Source organism: Toxotes jaculatrix, chromosome 2 (assembly GCF_017976425.1).
Source record: "Toxotes jaculatrix isolate fToxJac2 chromosome 2, fToxJac2.pri, whole genome shotgun sequence".
NCBI classification, from domain to species: Eukaryota; Metazoa; Chordata; class Actinopteri; family Toxotidae; genus Toxotes; species Toxotes jaculatrix.
Genome location: NC_054395.1, coordinates 12,323,643 through 12,346,617, shown reverse-complemented (window position 1 = coordinate 12,346,617; position 22,975 = coordinate 12,323,643). Strand labels below are relative to the sequence as shown.

Below are 22,975 nucleotides of genomic sequence, written 5' to 3'. Positions count from 1 at the left end.
TGGCTGAATATCACATGAAAGAGAGGAAGTGTGTGTGTGTGTGTGTGTGTGTGTGTGTGTGTGTGTGTGTGTGTGGAGAGTAAAGTATACATTCATACTTATTATGGCAGTGGATGAGACAAAGACTCACACGTGGGCCTGCACCAACAAACCACCACTCTTGAACCAACTTTGCCTTCTTCAACTTTCCTCCTTAAAGCTTTGGTTCTTACCTTTGTATGAGAGCTTCATGCGTGGTGAGGAGGAGGAAGAAGATGATGAGGAGGAGGATGAAGAGGAGGAAGATGAAGTGCGGGTCACAGTGCTAGAAGAAGCATGGGCAGCGGCCAGACCAAGCAGGAACAGAGAGCTGCAGGTGACCATCATGGCCGCCATCATCATCATCATGGTCATCATCTTGACACGTTTAGAGGAAACTTTTCTTTCAACGGTCGACTAAAAATTTGAGTCTGTGAAGTGAATCTATTGTGGTGTTCAATCTTTCTTAACCTAGATGCCACCAAACATTAATGCCCAATATTTGTACTATTTTCTACTAGTTTTGTTAATGTCCTGTTTTCTGATTCAAAGCAAAACTCTTTGTCTGTATATTAGATGTAGTCCACCTGTTCTTGGACTGGTTTGTGTTCAGTCCTTTTTGGCAAGGATTCGAGATCAGCTCAATCTTGCAAGCCCAAAACAGATTCTCCCTCTTGTAGCTTGCTTTAGCAGAGCTTCAGTCTCCTGCCTTTTAAGTTGCTAATATTCAGAGTAATCTTTATAATGTCCTCCTTGTTTCTAAAGAGTTCTCTTGGTAGATCCACTGCTCCTCCCAGGAAGGACGACCAAGTTCACCTCTCACATCCAAAACGAGACAAAATTGTCACATATGGGAACAGGGCCCTAAAAATAAAGACAGAAAGGGAGAGGATTTAGAAATGGACACTACAAGCATATGTGTGCTTGTGCCAGGGATGCCCCTCCACACACACACACACACACACAAACAGTGGCGTCTGAGGTATATTTAGTCCGAGCCAGATTGATGCCCCTGCCAGGCTGTGTTAATGCCAGCCTCCATTGTGGCAACAACACTATAATCTCTTCACATTACAGCAAGCAAGACTCGGGGAGAGTATCCAAAACACACACAGACATGCACACACACATGCAAACACACACACTCACACAGCACAATCTCTCGCTGTCTGCGCTGTGGCACTGCCAACTCAGAGCGGCTTCCCTCCCTCTCCCTCTCCCTCTCTCTTTCTCTCTCGCTCTCTCTCTCTCCCTCTCTCTCTCTCTCTCTCTCTCTCTCTCTCTGGTTCCGGCAGACGGTGTCACCAGATGAGATCTCTTCATTGCTTAAGACTAATGAGCCGACAGTGACGTGGATGGATGTGTGAATGGATGAGTGCATCAGTGCGTAGCACAAAGTCACTTATGAGTGTGTCCGGCAACACAAAGCAAAAGTCTGTTGGCTTTTGTAACGAGATTTGGTGTCAATATTGAATTACACTGTAACAGATAAACGACATCACAAGTTATTCAAAGCTTCACAAATGTTGTTTTACTTTATAATCTGGTTTACACATGGCTTCTATAATCTCAGTTTCTGAGTGTGCAGGGATTTGCTGGACTCTATAAAGTTATTTGAGCATTGGAGTCAAACTTAAAGTGACAGATTTGTTATTGTTTCGGAAAAATCCCCAATAACTTGGTGTCTCGGTTGTGAGCGTGTTGTTGTGAACCGCAACTCTGCCACAGCGTGAGCAGTAATGAGGTCACTGGTTTATAAGCGTACATGTATGTGAACGCTGGGTTGTAAAAAATGTGCACGGGACACACACCTCTCTTTCAGTACTTTGGACTCTGCGGTCAGCCGGAACAATAAAGCCTTTCAGTAGAAACAGCCTCCTTTATTATATTACACCTCACAGTTGGCACTGAGTCAGTAATGAGCAGACAGTCTGCTTTTCTCCCTTTTCACTTTCAATCTGTTTCTTCTCCCCCATCTAACAATTACCTCTATCACTCCGCTTCATGTGTTCCTCTCTGTAAAATCCCCTCTTGTGTCTTGGAGTGAAATCAACTGTTTGGCCAGTATTAGGCTCAGTCTGTCAGTGACTGGGGCAGTAGTATCAGACATAAAATTAATATCTTTCTTTATATGGCATCTAAGAAGCTTTAGCCTGCTTATGATGGTCCATGTGGACTCAATTGGACCAACAGCCTCCTAAATTTTGTACACTTGCACTGGCCCAAAACTAGCTAAAGCACTGCTAACTGGAGCTGATTCTCAAATGATCACTCAAAACGCCTCAAATATTCACCACTTATCCAAAACCTGAAGCCAGATATGAACTATACGCAGTGTGCATTTGGACCTCTGGAGACACCATGCTGCTAGTTTCCCAACTTGTATATGTTACACTATATGTTAATAGAACATGTGCAACAAAATGTAAGAAAGTGAGGCTCCAACAGAGCAGAGTGTCTCTAAACATGCTGTCCATTTACTTTATCCCAGTTAGGATGTGTTTTACGTATTTATAGTGGTGGTAAATCTTGCATATGTTCATAGGGGAACTCCTTCTTGATTTCTTGACTTGGATTGATGATTGGTGACCAAAGATGAGGCTTGATGAACTCATCCAATTCTCCAGTCTGTTGTCAGTGAGGATGACTGATTGAAGTGCAGTTCTGATGTGGTCTTTAAAGTACGCAGATTTTTTCTTCAGTTAAATCCGCCCAAAATTCACCTCGTTCATTTTAAACTGGCACAGTAATTTTAGAATTTCCGGATGAAGTACTCCACAAAGCTGCAGCACTCACTTTTAATCACACATATGCATGCTGAAGTACACAAAGATGAGAATATACACACAAACTCTGCACTCACATACCCGTCCAGGCTGTTGGCACAGAGTTTTATGAATAATGGAGCTATTGAGGCGTGGAGACAGGAGAGCTCTCATAAGCTCACTCAGGCCACAACACAACAGGACAGAGCTGAACAGGAACATAAACTCCCACATACCCTGCAGTATGTAAACACACACACACACACACACTCACGCACACACACACACAGACCGATACTGACCACACACACTTGGGAATGGACAAAAGCACACATGCAAGCCTTGAAGAGCATACAACCTGCCATCCTCTGCCAAAGCTCACTGTTTCAGAGGTACACAAAGAGGTGTTGTAAGGTGTGAATTGTGAGGGCTATTTTACAGCTCTGGTCTGCCAAATTCAGCAGAAGTCTTCAAATTTCTCCGATTCAGTGTCAAAAATTGATTATACATATTATGTATGATCATAGGTTGTATTCATAAATTGTGGTTTGTGTGGTTTGTGTGCGTGAGGCAAGAGAAAGAAGGCAACTGTATATGTGCTCAGAGTTCTGCGCTGAGGTGCGGAGATGCTGCAGTATTTCAAGGAGAAGGACGTCAGTGCTCTCGTCAGCTGCAGCTCCATGACACACAAACAGAAACACACACACACAATTCACGTCACAGTCCCTGGGAGTGACAGGGGCAGCACTGAAGCCCTTACACTCCTGTCGACTGCTATAAAAGGAACGAGCGTCCCATTGTTCCTGCGAGTCTGCCTGAGCTGTGTGTGTGTGTGTGTGTTGTCTGCTAAATCTGCCATCATTGGTTGAAGAGAGTGTTATTGTTCCTTGCACATCCTCGTCTCATCCCAGAGCCTAAGTGGGTACACACACACACACACACACACACACACACACACATTTCTATGCATGCATGTAGGAGCATTTATACTCTATACAAACTCCTGCTTCTCAACACTTAGATCTGCAAACACACACTCACAAATACACAAACTCCTTGCATGCTCCATAATGCATCTTAATAAAAAAGCCATTGGACCCGCTGACACTTGCATTCAGTTCAGCATCAATAGACACAGAGCAGCAGCATGCCAAGAGGGAGTGGATTAAAAATAAAGAGAAAGACAGAGAGAGAGATTCTTTGGGGGGTGGGGAGGAGGGGACAAGCTGTCCTGTCAAAAACCACCTTAAATAGAGACGGGCAGACAAAGCTTTGCGCCTCCAGGGTAAGACAGGCCTTTCAGACTGAGGTTAGAGTGCAATCCCACTGTACAGCATGCAATAATGAGTGAATGGATATCAGCAGTTTAACCTGTAGCCCTCCGCTACCACACGTTAGAGAGGAGAAAGCAGGAGGGTGTCATAGTTTGTGAAATTATGTCAAGTTATGTTTTTGTCTCGTGTCTATGTTGTCTCGTGGTTTCCTGTTTTATTTTGAAATCATTGTCCTTGTGTTTCTTGTCTCATTTTACTTCCTGCCTTTGTCTGGTTTCCCGCCTTTGTGATTGTCTTCCCCGCCCTAATTGTTTCCACCTGTTTCCCCTTACCTGTTGTGTACATATAGTCTGCGTCTCCCCTTGTTCCGTGCCAGTTTGTCTTGTCTCATGTCAAGTCAACCAGCGTCTGTGTCAAGTCCTTGTATCTCTTGTCAGGTTTTGTTATTCTTTTGTACTTTGCTCGTTCAAGTTTTGATCAGTGTTCTAGCCTTGTTTTTCATTATTCCTTGTATGAGTGATTTTTTGTTCCCTCCTAAGAGTGATTTTTTGTTGGTTTGGATCTTTCGTGTTTGTACCTTTTTCCCCTGTTGGGCAATCCTTGTTTTGCTACTTTGTTCATTAAAGACTGTGTTGCTTAATCTTACATTTTGGAGTCGTGCATTTGGGTTCTATCCTAGTTTGGTTGTGACAGAGGGAGAGACAAAAACTCTGAGGGTCTAATAGAGGGAACCTGACAGAGGGAGATACAGGAAGAGACAAGGACAGAAAGGAAGGGGATGAAAAAGCCATAAAGAATTCAGCTACCAGGAAGAGAAAAAGACAAAGGGATGCATGAGGCAAGGAGGGATAAGAAGAGCACATAATTAGGGGCAAAAGAAAGGCAAAAGACAAAAGTCAAGTAGAATGAGAGAGTGAGAAGGAGAAAAAAGAAACAAGAGGATATTAAGAAAGTGGGAATGAGAGACAGTAATAAAAAGCACAACTTAAAGAGAATGAGGGAAAGCAAAGAACTATTGAGGCACAGGAGAGAGAAAAAGGTGGGAAGGAAGAGAGAGAGATGGAGAAAGAAATTGGATGGTGCAGTAAGAAAAGGCAAATGAAAGAGAGGAGAAGAGGAGAAATGGAAAGGTAGAAGAGAGTGAATTGGGAAGGGAGGGAAAGAGAGAAGGAAGAGAAGGAGGAGACAGAAAGGGAAAGCAAGTGGTTGCAACAGTAATGAAAAAAGAATGGAGGACAAAGATGTGGAGGAGGAGGGAGAAAAAGTGAAGGGAAAGACCAAGATCGAGGCATTACACCACTTCAGCCCTGCAGCCTGCCTACATCCATACACTCCCACAGAAAAAAGAGAATGCAATGGAGGGAGGGAGGGAGGGAGGGATGGAGAAGAAAATGAGTGAGGCGAGAGGTGACGGAGAGAAAGGGACCAATTGTTTTGCCTGCAGGGAGAAAAGAGTTTCCCTGGCCTGTGACCAACAAGTCTAAGCCTCCCTGTGATGGAGAAATGAAAAGAGGGAGGGATGGATAGATGCAGGGATGAAGAGGAAGAATGAGGGAGAGAGGGTGAAGAGGAGGGAGGGCTCACGGCTTTACGGAGAAAAATGACTGAAACAGCAGGTTGCTGGTGGCTTTTGCACCAGTTTGTCTGGTCGAAGGAGTCAGTGGGAGCGAGAGGAAGGTGGAAGGTTAAAAAGATTATAAAGAATTTGAGAAGCAAGAACACAGAAGTCAAATTTATCAGTTCCTTCAGTGCCTGAAGCAAATAATTAAAATTATTTGCCCCCCCCCCCCCCCGGTCTGATAGAGGTATTAGATAGATAGATAGATAGATACACTTTATATGTATCTCATTATTCCAAACAAAGAAACAATAAAGAAACAATTTGCATTGTGCTTATAGTATTTGCCCATTTCTGACCCTGGTACTCCTCCTTGGTGGACTGTCAAAACATGGCAAAAACAGGAGGAAATTAAGTAATTCAGCAGATGGAGACTAAGGGCTGCACGTTTTCAGCCAGCTGTTAATTCAAGCTGACTATGAGCTGTCAGGTCTAAAGCAGCTTTAAAAACCTTAGTGAATTGAGAGAGAGAGAGAGAGAGAGAGAGAGAGAGAGAGAGAGAGAGAGAGAGAGAGAGAGAGAGCACAAGAAAGGGAAGCGATGAAGAGGAGAAACAGGACGAAGAGCGGGGACGGGACGGGGGGGTGGTTAGGATGGATGCTGAGGGTGAGCCAGGTTAGAACAAACAGAGAGAGGGGAAGGAAAACAGTGCATATGTGGTGGGGGTAGTTTAATCAGGTATACTGGATCCATATAACCACACAACAAAGAGTTAAGTTATTACATTCTTATCAAACTGTGTCACTTTGATACCAATAAAACACATCTGAAATGCATTGGAACTGCAGGCACAAGTTTCATGCCGCCAACTGTTTTCATTTTGGTAATTTACTGCTGTTTGAGTTCACGTTCAGAAGTTGCTTTGCCACGAATCTGACACACGTATCGTAAAAAAGTGCTCACACAAAAAAGCAAAGCACTAATGGTGTGTGTGCATGTTATGTATTCATCACAATGTCAAGACTAATGTCCCACAGGATCCCCACAAGGTTAACTATTTCGCTTTTATGTTTATTGAGACTTGGTTTAAGAGTTGAGGTTGGAAATAACAACTAGTTTACAGTTAAAGAAAGGGTTGGTGTTCATTGTGTGATTGTGGTGGTTAAGGTTAGGGAAAGCATCCAGGGACTAAATGTGAGTCAGTGTCTTCACACTACCCACATTCCCACCTTGGCTGTTTGAGAAAATCCTTCTGAAATTGTTGCATTAAAAATATTGTGACTTTTTGATTCAGCTCAGATAAAAATCTTCTTGGCTTGTGGGCCTGATTGCTTCATTTCCAGACAAAAAAAACATGCAAGCAAATAGCTTTAGATGTCCAGAGTGAAGCAAGAGAGGAAGAGCAGGTGATGCCGGGAAGCGTGGCTGCACGTCAACACACTGCAGATTTTTACAAACAGTTCCTAGAGGGAGCAGCAGTAAAAGCAGCTGAGGTGCAGCAAGCAGACTGTCTGACTTCTACAAGAGTGAATACAGCTGTGACAATGTTATTGGTCTGAAGCACAAGGGCATTTTGCTTTTGCCCAGAAGAATGGAGAGCTGTTCGGTGCCTCATTTCCCCTGAAAACAAGGAAAAGAAACAAATGTTGATAAAGACAGACCACCAATGGAGAGAAAGGATTCTGCTCAAACTAAAAGGAAAATACAGGCTAATACTGCTCTGTATTATAACTATGACTTAAATGACCCATAACTGTTATTTATTTTGAGAAGCACACATGAAGTACAAAAGCTCAGTCATATGAAGGGTCGGAAAAGAATTCAGGCTCTTTAACCACTGTGTAATGCAGCTTAGAGGTACAGCCTTGTTTTCAGTGGAGGGTCTTGGGATAAAGCAAGTTAAAGGAGTAAATGAAAGTTTCACATATTCACACATGTTCACACTCACACACACACACACACAAAACAGACAAAGTAAATCAGCTAGAAGCCAAAAGTGACTACCAGTCTTTATGGGTTTTAAGCTGAAAAAACAGAGTGAGAAAGAGAAGGCAGAACGATCCAGGGCAGAGAGCCTGGTTGTTCTGAAAGACGCGAAGTGAATGAAGGAGCCGAGGAGGCTACAGAACTCTGCTGGTAGCTGGGATCGAGCCATTTGGCTCAACATCATGAATGGAAAGTTTCCCAGCCTGTAAACCCGTGGCTAACATTTGTCCTGTTTGGCTAAATTATTCTCAGTAGTGAAAGTCTGAATGGGAGAAATGAATAATTATGTTTTAAAAAAGAGTCTTCTGAAGCTGCAGTACTGGTGTCCACAGTGCTAAAGTGTCTTAATCATGATGGATATCTTTTTAATCTTTTTTTATCATCACTTCGGCCTGCACAGCCGGAGTGGGGAGAGCTGATTAGAGTGATATTATTGTGGACAACTTGATATATTACAAGGAAGAACTATATCCTATTGGAGAACTGCTTTGTGGTGATCATACTTAAACCTCTTGTCGGTGTATTTAGCTCTGAAAGGAAAGACAATAAAGGGGCCGCTTAGGCGAGAGCAGGCTGCTGGTAGCCGTCCATTTGGCCCTGTTCAACCCAGAAGCAGCAGTAAGTCAGGACCTTACAGAGCTGCCTCTGGTCTCCTGACTGGAGCCACTCCAAACAACTCTCCAAGGGCAGACAACTCACTCGGCTGTCTTAAATAAAATAGCAGAGCAGATTTCAAACCAGTTCTCAGAGGCAGAAGCCCACATGTCATCAGCATGACTTGTAGAAAGATATCTGAGATATAGCTATCTTTCTAATGGCTCAAGAACAGTCCGTGAGATGAGGTCACAAAGACAAGAGGCTAAGTAAAACATGAACTTTATGGCTGAACTGCAGTTATTTTATCACATTTCCTATCAGCACCATAATAACTGTTATTTTGTGATTGAAGATTTCAGATTCTCTCAGCCAGAGCAGAATCATCTTTCAAATACATGGTATTTGAAAGACAAGTATGGAACTCAGTATATATGTCATAAGTGTATACCACAAAAAGTTAATTGTCAGAAATAATACCAGACTGCACCCAAATTACTTTTTGTGCTACATCATTAACTTGATGACAACTTGAAATGATAGTTGAAAACTCTTCAAAGATCTAAGCAGTGACCTTAAATGCTCCAAACTGGACCGCAGTCAAAATGAACTCACCTGTCCATCCGTTGCCAGGGGAACCAAATTCCAAAAGAGTTCAGATCATTCCGGGTTGGGATCAGCATCCACCTGAGCCCAAAATGCCTCTGACAGCACTGGCCGTTTCCATAGTTACAGTACTCCTTTTTTGCAGTTTAATCTCTCATAGTTTTTCCATTGCAATAAAAAAGAAAATAAACATGCCCGTATGAGATAAAGCCTCTTGATTATACACTCACAGTATAGAGAGTGGTGTATATACACCTACAAACACTCACTGAGCTCTTCTTATGTGTTTGCAAAAGACCCATTCTCAAGCTTGAGCATGTCTGAATTCAAGGTGAATGTACAAAGAGGTTCATCTGGAATCAGATGAAAACAACTGAATTTTAAACTCCACAAACTGCAAGGATGAAAGAAAGAAATTAAGTTTGGGGCAGGTAGAAATTCCTGCAAAACTGTGAAAAAAAATCTTTTCAGTAATTCCAGTGATGGGAATGGTGCCTAGAAGGCAGAAAGAGAGCAGCGGCAGAGTCCCACTTTGGTGCGAAAAAGTCCAGTGAGACTTTAAAAAAAAAAAGTCCAAATGGCAGCCGGTGTGTAAGCTAAACGGCAGCACAGTGAGATCTGAGTATTCCCCTGTCTGCAGTCAGCTCCACTGATGAACAGCTCCACTCCAGCTCCACTTAGAAAAACACACAATCCTATGCACACACATAAAACTCTTCTTAACACACACACGCGAGGAGTTCACACACACACACACACACAGAGTTTTCACAGGAGCTGAGCAGAGTAGACGTGCTCAGAGGGCGAGCAGGCAGGAATAATGGACTTAATTCAAGAGGGGAGAGAGAAAGAGAGAGGGAGAGGGAGGGAGGGGTTGAAGAGAGGAGGGAAAGGTGGGAGGTAAGAGGAGGGGAATGGAAAGGGGCAGGGACATCACTGTGTTGTTCTCAGTGTGTTATGAGGCTACTGTATGCCTGTGTTGGTACCTGGTTAAAACATTTTTTCTTCTTTGTAGTCTATCACTGTGATCAGTGACTTCAATTAACGTCTATTAAAAACATTAAACATTAGTACATCAGCAGAGACTATATAGACTTGTGACTTGGACTTGGGTCTGTCTTCAACAACCCCTATACATTGTGGGTTTTGGGCTGTTGTGAGAGAAAGGTGGTGAAATCTTTGATCTTTGAAATCCTCGATTCTAAATATTGCTCCTCAAATTAATACATGAAACAAACCTAAATGTCATATTTCCATTGTCTGAGATTTGACTGACACACGTTTAAGTATATTGTCCTGTTCTGAACTCTTCTTCTGCAATAGTCTGATGGAAATGTACATTACCTCACATTTTCTTTTTGCCTATTTCCTGAAAAGTTAAAATTGGAGTTACTTAGGTTACGCTACGTTGCGTTACGTTACGCCTCAGAAATGATACTGTATGATCAGACCCAGACTTTAATGGACCCACCTCACACAGTGTGACATGTGATGAACCAGGATCACTGATGTTGCACATTGCATCAATGCCTCAAGTCACAAATGAGTCAAAAATTAGACTCAAGAATCTTCTTGACACTTATTCTGGCAGACTCATGACTTCCCTCAAAAGACTTAACAATCTCTTTGGCAGAGAGGATACTGATGTATTTAGATAACAGAGCAGTTTGGATAAAAATCACTACAAACACAAACAGAGAGATACACAAACAAAGAGAGAGATTTCCAGATACAAGAGAGTAACCGTATGCTGGTGTGGATGACATGAAGCCCGATAAGCTACTGTGCATATAGTAACAGGGTAATTGGCATACGATTATACCATATGAGGGTTTACATCATCTTCTGAACATATCAAGGTTGAAGCATGGGTCAGCTATTCATGATGGCCAGCCTCTGAACACACAAGTGTATGAAAAACACAAACAGGAAGGAGGAAGGTTTGTTTAAAAGTGACGTGAAGACAAGAACAAAACTGTCTCTTCCCATGTTTAAGACCAGATTCTGAGAAGCCACATACATGCCAGAGTGAAGTTTAGCAACTTTTTACCTCACTTAATTCACATCCAGTTGGACTCAAGCCAAAAGATTTTGAATATCACACACTTACCCCTGTAGACTTGATAGGTGATTGTAAAATTTTGCTTCTTTTCTTTTTTTACCGAGAAAATTTGCTGTGGTTAACTTCAATACAATTAGCTACAATGTGTTCCTTTGATGACAAGTTTTCACGAGGGGAAAAAAGTATGAAAGCATCCATTCAACTAGTCAGAGAGCTCCTGCAGCATAAACCACTCCTCTATTGTCCACTGATATGGCTATGCTCGTGTTCAAAACACGTTTCCCAAAAATATGACTAAATGCAACACTCCTGAGGGAGCTTTAGAGAGCTTTGATGATGTTGAATGGTTTTCTCATCTCAGCATAGAAGCTGTACAGTGCTGTTTCTGCTCCAATATCACAGTCCACATGGTCCACATTGTTGTGCACATTGTTGTACTGGCCATGCAGTTGTGACAGTTTGACTGTGTCACATCTGGCTCCTCCTGTCAGAGAGACTTCAGTAGACATAACTCAAAAATATGTTTTTTTATCTCTTTAAACAGCATCATGTTACAGTCACGCAGAATGAAAAAACACACTAGTGTATTGCTATGAAAATCTCTAACAGTGTTACACTCACAATTATACTGCGTTCTGTGCGTGTGCCCGTCTTTTTCCCAGTTGCCCCTCTCCTTTAATCTTCATTCCAATGGCAGGTGCGGCGCTGTGCCTGGCAACACTGACTGACACACACACAAACACACGCTCACCTAGAAACCCACTCTGACTGGGCTGGGAGAGGGAGAGGTCATGGGTCTCACATTAGGGGGTTCACTGTTTATATGCATGCATTTGTGTGTGTGTGTGTGTGTGTGTGTCGTCTCCAAGTATCCCTGCACTTTTACACACAATGCATACTTTCCTTCAGTCCTTTAAACCCTTTCGTGCACATGAAAGTGCATGCCCACAATTAAAACGATCGATGTAAGTGAGTGTGTGTGGGTGCTTGTGCCGCACGTTTTCAGCCTACTGCCCGCCCCCTGCTGACCTGTCTGTCATAAACCAGTCTGATGTCTCTACAGGCTGCAGAGTGAGCACTGTGATCCTGACAAAGGCTTTTGTCTCAGCTGAAGCTTCTGTGCTATTGAAGCAGATGAGGCCTCTGTTTCCTAATAGCATCTTAGTGAATCTTTGTTTTATTGAAAGTCGATGAACCAAAATGATCTTTAGATTGTGGTGGGACCTCAATCAGGCCGGCGTCTCCCACATAGGAATCTCCCCCTGTGGTCTCAAGGTCTATTTATCATTGAATGTAGGTGTTCTAAAAATGTATATACAGAAGAGAAATCAAAGTCTAAAGGTGTAAAGCTGATATTTATTTTATTATATCTCATCTTAAGTTGTCGGCCTACAGGGAAATGAGTGACTAGCTCAGCATCAAGAATGTGCCGTGTCATAACAATTAAACCTCTTGACTCCTGACTATAACCTGAGTCACAGCTTTCCTTTAATTCATACTTTACTACGTTTTGTATGCTGTTCTGCAGTGTTTTGTGTGATATCATCATCAGCCTGAGCTGTAACTTGTTTCAGGAAGGTTTGGACTCTGGCCTGAGCCTGTATCTTAGCTTGGGACATGCATTCTTTTGATTTAAAAGAATACATAAAATACATACAGTGATATATAATAAAACACACAGAAGCATTACATAATTTGTACCAACAGATGATTTTGCAAAGTTTAAGTGTCTCGGCAGGGTTGGGTTGATTACCATAGTTAGAGCTCACTGGTTTCATAAGATGTCAGGGATACTATTGATTTATGTCATGTGTTTTACATTATATAATCAGACAAGTAGTCATGCTCACATGACTGCTCTAATTACTGTACTTATTTAAAACTGTTTGTGCAATGCTAATTGTGTGCTTCCAGAATGTGCTCTTTTACCTTTGACAAAGTTGTTGAGCCTCTCTTGAGAAAAGAATTTCTGAACTGAATCAAAATGGGAATCTATTCTATTATTTTTACAGAGAGAGAGAAAACAAAATTCTGATAACCCTGAACTTCTCATTCTAGATCTGATGAGCGTTAATTTAATAAATAGGAAACATCCACTATCAAAAAATGAGGAAATTCTTGAGCCAGACTGAGTGCATATTTCATGAGACAAAACTGTTGTTTTTTTCTGTGGATGACTGAAAACAAAGTCTGTTGGTCTCATAAGATGATTAGCTTAACCATGTACTGACTCTGTGTTATATAATGAGTAGAATGTATAATACACGCTGTACACTGTGACCACCAAAGACACGCGCTCTCACTCTGGATTACAACAGTCCTACAAAAACACTACTGTTTATTTCATTACAAAAACATGGTTCTATAGTGCTTACATTTTCCAGAGGATGTACAAACATTTTCCCAAGGAAGCTTTTTTAATCTACTCAGGAGCTAAAGTAACACTAACCTGAGCGTAGCTGCACAACAGCAGCGGCCAAAAAGCTTGGGTACCTGCTGCTTGTGGTGCTAAACAGAAATATACACTCAGACTGGAAGTTGGCTTCTTACACTAAGGACCAGATCCCAGAATAGGTTTTCCAGGTATTTAGAATTAGGTATTCCAACTACCAAAGCATATTGCACTAATACTAATGTGGCGATGAATCATTTTTGAAGGCAACCTCAGGCAAAACACCCACAATAAAAGGAAAATACAAGTCCTCCAGTGTTGGAAGGTCATGTTTCATTGAAATTAATGATACCATATTAACTTTTAAAACTGTGCTTATTAACACAAGTGCTGTGGAAGCAGAGTGTTATTGTTGGAAGAGAATGCCTCAGCAAAATATTGAATTCAAATGGTAATTTCAACATCTCAAGATGTGTTCTGGCTTGTGGCTGTGAAGTTCAGCGGCCCCCAGCTCGATTTCCTTCTCCCTGGTGTCGGAGAGCACATGGCCAGTTTTGAGAGTGACCTCCTTGAAAGGACGTGGCCAGTGAATGTGTGGTTGTAATTGGATGACAGGTGAGCAGGCTGAATGTTCATCTCCTTTCTAATTAAGATGGACCACAGGGAATTCACCCAGGGTTCTACAGACTTGCTCAGATCATCATGATCAGCATCCATGCTTCTGTCACATCTCTTCAATGTCTCTTTCAATTTAGCTGGATAACTGAGATGACACAGGAATATCACATTGTTGCTACACCCTGATGAGGAAGGAATCAGGGTGTAGCAACAAGGCTACACACACAAATGCAGAGTCAGGCAGATTCTTCAAAAGCAAAGGAGGAACAGTGGATACAGATGGCATGTATTTACAGCAGGCCAACCAGAACAGTAAAATGAATGTGACGTTGAGGTGGTATGACACCTGCCAACACTACATGTGTTGCATTATAAACATTTGCTCAGCAGATGCAGAAATATCCGGGCCTGAATGCCATGCTTGTAAAATTAGCAGCATGAAATACCACTGAGACAACCAAGAACTTTCCTCTTTCTTGGTGTGTTTTGAGGGCTCTGTGGGTGTCACATGCTGAGCCAACATAAAACAAATACCAGTACTAAGTGGATCATTAGCATCATTACGATAACGGAGCCCCTTCCACCAGCTGTAACACCATACTAATCTTCACTGTGCCTGTGTGCATGTGTGTTTGTGCGTGTGTGCAATGAATTTGTCTTTTAATAGGAACCACAGCAGTGCGTCAGGGACTGAAAACGAACAATTGAGTGTAGATGGGGTTGAACAAAAAGCCATTTTGGGTGGTTTTGTTGGGCTTTCTGATGAAGAAGCATGTGGGTGACGACAACCTGATACAAATAAAAAAGAGAAAGTGGAAAAAGAAAAATGAAGGGTAAAAAGACAGATGAAGGAAGGAAGGAAAAGAAGAAGTGAAAGTAGCCAAAAACAGAGGAAACAAAAGACCGGACTCGGAAACATTAACTACTCTTTGTTTTCAGTCTCAGCTAGCTAGCTATCCATATCCAGTTGTGCTATAAGTGTTCTGACTGGTTGTTCATGACATGGTCCCCTGACCTCCTGACAGCAAAGGGATTACAGGGGCCCCAGAGGAGAGTGACAGGAGCGGAAAAGAGAGAGAGGGTTACAGTTAGAGGGAGAGAGTGAGAGGGAAGGGCCTGGCCTGGGAATCCTTGGGGCACAGAAACCTGTAATCCTCCCTGTTTCACTTTGATGTGATCACACCCAACTGAAAGGATGGAGGACACAGGGGGTGGCGGGTTAGCATGTCAGGAGGCCGGTATGGGTGGGTGTGGGGACGGACTGCGGTGCCAGGAGACTCAGAGGTGGGACACAATCTCACACACTCTCACAGGCATGCAGTCACACACCATCTGGCTCAGAGGGTCAGCGGGTGGATAAGACCACCTTCAAACATAAGCATGGCATGGCTTTAGTGACACATTTTCACACACATACACACACCTCAGAGCAGGTGCCGAAGGTCACTGAGTGGATTACCGCACCTTGAATGACCATGGTTTTTTCTCTTCTACACATACACACACATACACACACTTGCGATAAGCACTGTTTCTCGGTGGAATGCACATTTCTCCACCAGTTCCCACCACTATTACATCTAATTGGCTGATCACCACTGAAGGCCTGCTTCTAGAGGCAGTGAACGAAACAATAAATTCATAATGTCTGATATAAATTGATAATATCATTCCATCTAATATTTAGTAATACAAACAGCTGCAATTCTTCTTAGACAAAATGTCTCAGTTGATCTGTTTTGTAAAGCATTTTTAATGTAGCTATAAGTCTCGATCATGTTGTTGGTTTGTCTTAACAACACTTGATACAGTATTAATAAATCTGTAAACTAACAAAATCAGACTAAACAATCACCCTTTCTTATCAAGTATGGACACAAGAGTTAGATGTGTCAGATTTACAGGCATAGACTGGTTTTGCCTGACATACTTCGACAGGCCCTGTAATTCTGAGCTTCACTCTAATCAGACCTGTGCTGTCAGTACACTGCTGCTATTTTGAGAGAATTCAGCACAGATCACAGTGAAGATGGATGAAAGACAAAGACTGGGGAAATCACCTAGTAAAAGACAGAATCTTTAAACTTCAGCCCGCACACAGACATATAAATTGAGATTTACAGTTTTAAAGGCCCACACATGCATCTGTTCCCCTGGACCAAACAACCAAACTGAGAAATTGTTTGAAAAGAAGGTCTCGGTCCACTTCCAAGTGGACTCTGGTGAGGTTCATTTGTAATCTGAAAGCAAACAGACCAACCATTTGTGATTAGCAGATATGTGATGTTAGCATAATTTGAAAAGCTAAACTACTAATAAATCCATCTGCTACCAATACATCCACTGCCTTATGTTTGTGAATATGAGGCAATCTTAATAACTTATCTGTTTAAGCAATGTTGTTGTTATGTTTATGGAACTCCTTTGGTAACCATGGTAACATACATGTACATCAATATGAGTGCTGTGATCAGTCATTCATTTTTCATTGTCAAACATGCTGACGATTGTAAGTTATGTATTATAATGGACTAAATGGCTAAATTAGGGCTAAAGCAGCTCAGTAGTAGTTGATGAAGAAAATGAAGAATATCAGTCAGCAGCTCATCTACCTGCAACAATGTCAGTATTCTGACTGCACATTTTTTAGATAAGAGTTATGTTGTACTGGTTAGGACAGAAAGAGAGGGTGCAGTGGATTAATGCATCTGAAATGTGTAATATTAACTGACAGAAATTTTCTTACTCCCGTGATTCTAAAGACAAAATCTTAAAATCCAAACTGTCGTTAAAAACGTTCGGCTGTGTAAACACATGGATTTGGAGAGACATTTTTGCTGAAAAGCAGGCCGATAAAGCACATAGGCTGCATGTGATAGCACACACACACACACACACTGTGCTGCCTCATTAAGGCCTGAGACGTGATAGCTGTGAGCAGACCCAACGAAATGATTCCTGATCCTGATGGGCACTGATCCAACCAGACAGGCTGCTCTCAGCACCACCATGGATTAAAAACACACACACACACACACACACACATAGCTTTACACTCACACCAATGGGTTGTTGAGACTCTAGATTGTGCAGTTATTAGTGTGTGAGTGTGCAAATACCCCCCCGGGGGAAATCTGAGAGAAGCTCGGCAATGAGCAGATTTCACGAGAACATTAGCGGTCCTGACACACACAGGTGATTCTACTTGTCGCAATATGTGAAATATATGAGCACACTGTCTGGCACTACTGGCTTCATTGTGAACACAGTGGGTAGAGTTATGAATCACATTATATGAAACTGTAGTAATTAATTTTAAACCCAGTTTTGGCAAAATGGGATTTTCTGCTGTTCACATTTTTCTTTTTAGCTTTTCAAATAAAACTTAAACAGTAAACACAAGAACAGAGGGGTCACACACATTTATGAACCCTGTTATATCAAAGCTAATGTGTAAGAAGTGTAAGACCTTAAAATTAGTCTGTTTGAACCCATCAAACCAACAGGTGAGGTTCAGAACTGCTCTGCCTTTATTATATTTCAACATGTAACCAGGGCATATAACTGGTATATTCTGCATTCACCTCAAACGTTTAAATGAGATACAACCAAATGTAAACAGGGTTTTGAAAAATGGCTTTGTTTAAGGTACAGACTTCAGGTTTCGCAATCATATTTAAAAGTTTTAAGTTTCAAATGCAAAATGTGTGAGTGTGTCAAAACACTGGAGATTTATCACACTGGTGGGAAGAAATTACTGCCTATCTTGGACTCCCTGTACACAACACACTATCAGCAAAACCTTTAAGTAAACACTACCAGACCATGTAAACCTTCACTTACAATCATTCTCCCAAAGTGAGGCATGCAAAAAATCTAGCAGTTCTCTTCCCTTTGCCAGACATGGAGAGCAACCACACACACACACACACACACACACACACACACACACACACACACACACACACACACACACCTGCAGACACTAATCAAACACACAGCCTGTGATCATCACTGCTAAAGCAGATTACAAAAGTGGTGGCAGCACTTTCAGCTTTGCCATAATTGCGATTTCACTTTTAGATTTAGGCTGTCGAAACAGCTGCTCAGTCGCAAACACTTAAATCTCCCACCACACACATGCATCTGCACATATTTCTCAGGTGTGTGGAGCACCGTCTGTGTCTGGCGGGCCAGAAATCCCCACCATCAACCAGTAATTGAAGATAGTTAGTGGGGCAGATGAAAGAAGGGGAGTGAATGTATGAATCAACATCCATGAGAGGAGGTAGATATAAGAGTAGAAGGTGACATGATATGCAGCAGATTTAATGCCATAACATTTTGGGGTTCATCTCCTTGTGTATCTCTGGCTAAAGTTACAAACAGCAACTGAGGACACCCATAACACACCTGGAAAGTTATTTCTTACAACCAGAATGCTGGCAAAGAACAAGGAGGATGATAAAGGAGTGGAACAGGAAATCTCATAAACATAAAAAAAAAAAAGATTATATGATGAGAAAAGAGTAGGAGAGGACAGGATATAAAAACCGCAGAGCCCACACACACTCCTACCATTTCTGTTTTACATTTTCTTTTACTTTATTGCAGACTTTTGTCCCTGTTTCGTTCATTTCAAACGTCCACAACTCTTGTCACTGCAAACTCCGCAGTCGTTCTGGGAAAGGCTGCAGACAGACATGTGCTTCGTTCATGACACATGGACTGTCTGTCAGATCCACCCACAACTGTGCAGGTGCTCCAACCAAGCAACGTGACTTTTCTGTGCAGCGACAAGAATGTAATCCTTCACTGGATTCCCACCCACAAGCTCAGGCAAATCAAACAACAGTTCACACAGTGGTCAAAAACTGCGGAGACCACCTTTCAGTTAACTTTCAATTTAATTTACCAGGATAATTCACACAGTATCAGTTCTTTGAACCTTCTAATATGTTGACTGCACAGGAAAAACTGCAGTGTCACATCTCTTAATTTTCTGTTGATCCACAGAGTTACAGAGAATAGCTACTTTTCACAGGTATAATGGAAAATTTATTCCAAGTCATAATATGAATTTGGCTCCCAAAGAGGAATCTTTAACATGTTTAGGATTTTAATGCTCCTAAAATTATCCAAGACCTTATACAAATCCCGATTGGAGAACAAAGACTTTTTTAACAGCAGCACTCATTTGAATGGCAAAGTAATTGAAGAACAATTGAGTCCACATTTATTCTAGACACAAAGCAAGGCAAAAAGGAGCCTGTCAGCCAGCCTGACACACACACACACACACACACACACACACACACACACACTAGATGACACAGGGTGTGATTTTAGGTTGCCAGGGAAACATGGGAAATCACCTCGTTATCACAGAGGCAACAGCTGTCATTAACATAGCCCCAAAGTCACAGAGATTAAACACACTTGCACACACCCACTAAAAAATGTCTAAACACACTAAAATAAAATCTGGAATCTATATATTTTTGAAGCAGTATGCAACAACTTTTATTTTCATCTGAAGCCAGCGTCAGCTAAAGATAGAAAATACTTTTTTTCTGCTTTAGGCAAGCACATCAGCTCAAGATGTCCAGTTACAGCTGGCAGACAGGAGGCATTATTAAGACATCACACAGCTTTTCAGAAAATGTTAAAAATGTATTTGTGATTCTGCATTAGTCTGTAATCTTTGTCTATAAATGCTGGCCCACTGGTAGCTGTGTGTCACCCTATTTTAAGGCCATAATTTATGGAAATATTGTGCTGTGCCTATTTCAAGCAGAACCTGGTAGTTTATTCTATTTATGGTGTTAAAATGGGTCAAATATACAACTTAGTCCACAAATAAAATGAAATCATTTCTGTGCCACAGCCTCTGCCTCTGTGCTCGCTCCATCCATCTTGTTTGAGGTTACAGGTAGTCGGCCAAGTGGAGGAAGATTAGAGCGTTCTAAGTAATAGGCTGTCCTGACCAAACAAACTGTCATTTCCCTCTGTTTTGGCTCAGCTCTTCTTCTTTCTCCACCCCCCCCAACTTTCATTCCCTCCTTCCACTCCTCCCCTCTTTTTGGAGCCAACGTGTCAAGGGGAAAAAACAAAGCTGTGTAAACTCTGAGCAGCATGAAAACCTGAAGAGAGAGGGAGGATGAAGAGGGAAGGATGAAAGAGATACTCAGACCAAAAGTTAGAGGAGAAACAAGAAATGACAGTTGCAGTTTGAATTGTGGCTGATGGCCGCTATTCTTAACATACAGCTTCAAAGTCACATACTGAGACATGCAATCAATGTGCAGCATGCAGGTGATTGCACAAATCACAACTTCAGTCATCGAAGATATCACAATCACTCTAGACAAATGTCCATGGATGAGACACTATATAATCAAAAGAAAGCCACATTCATTTGTCTGGGTTTGTATTTGGTGTGACGCATGAATTCAGCCATAAGTTAAAGATGCCATGAAATTCAAGGAAAAGTGTTACTTCCTGCAAAACAGTGCATCAGGACAGAGAAGTATCAGAGGGCAGAGACATTGTGCTGCAAAAGTAGGTTTAACCAGTAAGTCTGAAACAACCATGCTTTTACAAAAGGAAAGAACTGTCTTTCTGTTCATGACTAACCTTCCCTAACATCCTGTCTTTGCAGGAAATGTATCACATTAAGAACATAATGACTCCATACAATGGGACCTTTAAGAGAACATACTGTTTGCAAATATAGTTAACACAAATGTGAAAAGTGGATTTAACATGACATGACTTGAAGCTGTCATCCTGACAAACATGAAGAAACACTGGTGCTAGGATACATATAGACATTTGACATCATTATCATTATCTTAATCTAGTCCATTGGGCACTTTTAAAGATAACAATGGCAATAAGCTGCCCGGTTAGCTCAGTTGGTAGAGCATGAGACTCAACCTCTCAGGGGTGTGGGTTTGAATCCCACTCCGGGTGGCACCACCTCCCATGGGCTCACCACCCGTGGAGGTGCCATGGGACTTCGGTGCATTGTGAATTGGGCAGGAGCTGCCCCCATGACCTGGGCCTGTACCCAGATAAGTGGCAGATGATGACATGACATGACAGTGGCAATAGATAAGATTTAGGATGTTATATTACTTAATAACTTTCTATAAATCATAACAAGACAGCAACCATAAATCCTGCCTAATCCACTGCATGATCTTGTTTTGGATCTTTCCGCTTACGTCTTTAGTGGTTCGGCAGGTGACAGTTACACATGGTGAGTGCCACATGAAAACATCTTCCTTGTTGCATCTTATAATATGGATGGCAATGAATATATACGACAAAGGAAAAAGAAATGGGAATGAAAAATGCTGCAGTCCAGAGGGAAGACAACAGACAGAAATGGAGAAGACGCTAGACAAGAGCCAGTTCTGATCAACAAGTACAGAACATCCATACTGGGACAGGACACAATCGACCTGGAAGACAGCACACACACTCACTGTCAGTTACAGGATGGATCAAGCTAATGCTCTACAAATATCAGCCAAGTCACACACACTGTTCCCTCTTAGCTTTTAGCTCTTTAAAAAGATTAATTACACAGTCATAATGACTTCAACTTTGTGCCTCGGTTTGCTGTCTACAGTGTAAACATGTGGAACTTGTAAGCCACAGCTCTCGGTCTGTACTGTCTCTCTGAGCTTGTACAGAAGCTTTTCCTCATCCAGCAGCTGCAATGAAACTGTACCCAGAAAGTCTAAGAGCTATCTTTGACGTAGTGCCATCCTTTGAGTAGGTTGTGTCAGAAGACAAAAGCAAAGAAGAATTAAACACTAAACTGGAGTGACATTTTATATTCTGGTAAAGGTGAGATTTGTTTGTGGTGTTCATAGCATTAAAAATTACATTTATAAAACTCAACAGCAACATCTGCTTCCAGAAACAGTGTCCCTGTTAGACTGGATAAAAACATGTTAATAGTTTTTACAGGAACTATATCTTCTGTGGAAAGAACTTCCAGTGAAAATGTTTATCTTTTAAATGGTTTATCCCTTTAGATTTAACTCCACTTTTGTCCAAACTCCCCCCTAATTTGTGAAATAGTACAAGGATGCATCAACCATCACTCCTTCTGATGGACACCTGGTTCAAACCACAGACTGTGATCAATCAAGAGGCCTTCCAGCAGTGCTGATATGCCTCATACGGCAGATAAATAGGGACACAGTCCCTCTCTCTGTGTAAATGAAACCACAAGAGCATTTACGCCAAGACACCTCAGCCAACTTGGCCAAACCGACTACTCCCGAACACATTAAACACACAGCCTGCTGCCTCCTTACTGCAACCGCAGCAAACCCGCTCCAACAGAAATAAGACAGTATAGTGCATCTCCTCATGTCTTATTACTTTAATGTGAATTGGCTGAATTACATTATACATCTCCTCAAGGCAAATTTAACTGAAATAAGATGAGAGATAAAGAAGACGATGTGGAAAAGAAGACAGATTTGTCTGTGTTTGTGTGTGCAGGCACTTGTACTCTTTGTGAGGACCAGTTTTAGACTTCAGAGGACTTTTTTGGAAAGTGGTGTTACATTTAAGGTATGATTACATATAGGTAAAGGCTTATTACTTTCTACACTGTAGATTCATACTGAAGACATCAAAACTATGAAGGAACACATATGGAATTATGTAGTTAACAAAAAAAGTGTTAAATCAACCAGAATATTTATTTATTTATTTATTTATTTATTTTAGATTCTTTGAAGTAGCCACCTTTTGCTTTGATGACAGCTTTGCACACTCTTGGCATTCTCTCAATCAGTTTCATGAGGTAGTCACCTGGAATGGTTTTCATTCCAGGGTAACAGGTGTGCCTTGTCAAGAGTTAATTTGTTGCTGCAGAGGATAAGTTCATCAGAGCTACCAGCCTCACCCACATAAATGCTTCACAGAGTTCAAGTAGCAGACACATCTCAACATCAACTGTTCAGGGGAGACTGCGTGAATGAGGCCGTCATGGTCGAATTGCTGCAAAGAAACCACTACTGAGGAAGAACAACAAGAAAAGGAGAATTGTTTGGGCTAAGAAACACAAGGAAT

The 22,975-nt window shown here is 41.7% G+C and overlaps 1 protein-coding gene and 1 non-coding gene across 3 annotated transcripts in view; one reads left to right on the top strand and one right to left on the bottom strand.

Annotated features, from left to right (window-relative positions):
* Positions 1 to 22,975, bottom strand: part of sema3b (sema domain, immunoglobulin domain (Ig), short basic domain, secreted, (semaphorin) 3B) — a 73,202-nt gene that overhangs the window by 24,304 nt on the left and 25,923 nt on the right. The window contains exons 1-2 of one of the 2 annotated variants that reach the window (XM_041051716.1): positions 8,811 to 8,994; positions 213 to 882 (exon numbers count right to left, since the gene is read on the bottom strand). In XM_041051716.1, the coding sequence (XP_040907650.1) occupies positions 213 to 396 (184 nt within the window). In that variant the 5' untranslated portion in view covers positions 397 to 882; positions 8,811 to 8,994. Of the gene's footprint in view, positions 1 to 212; positions 883 to 8,810; positions 8,995 to 22,975 lie in introns of those variants that run through there. The other variant, XM_041051707.1, reaches the window with a different exon arrangement.
* trnal-caa lies at positions 20,776 to 20,848 on the top strand. Its single transcript has one exon. It is a non-coding gene; the product is annotated as a tRNA-Leu (tRNA).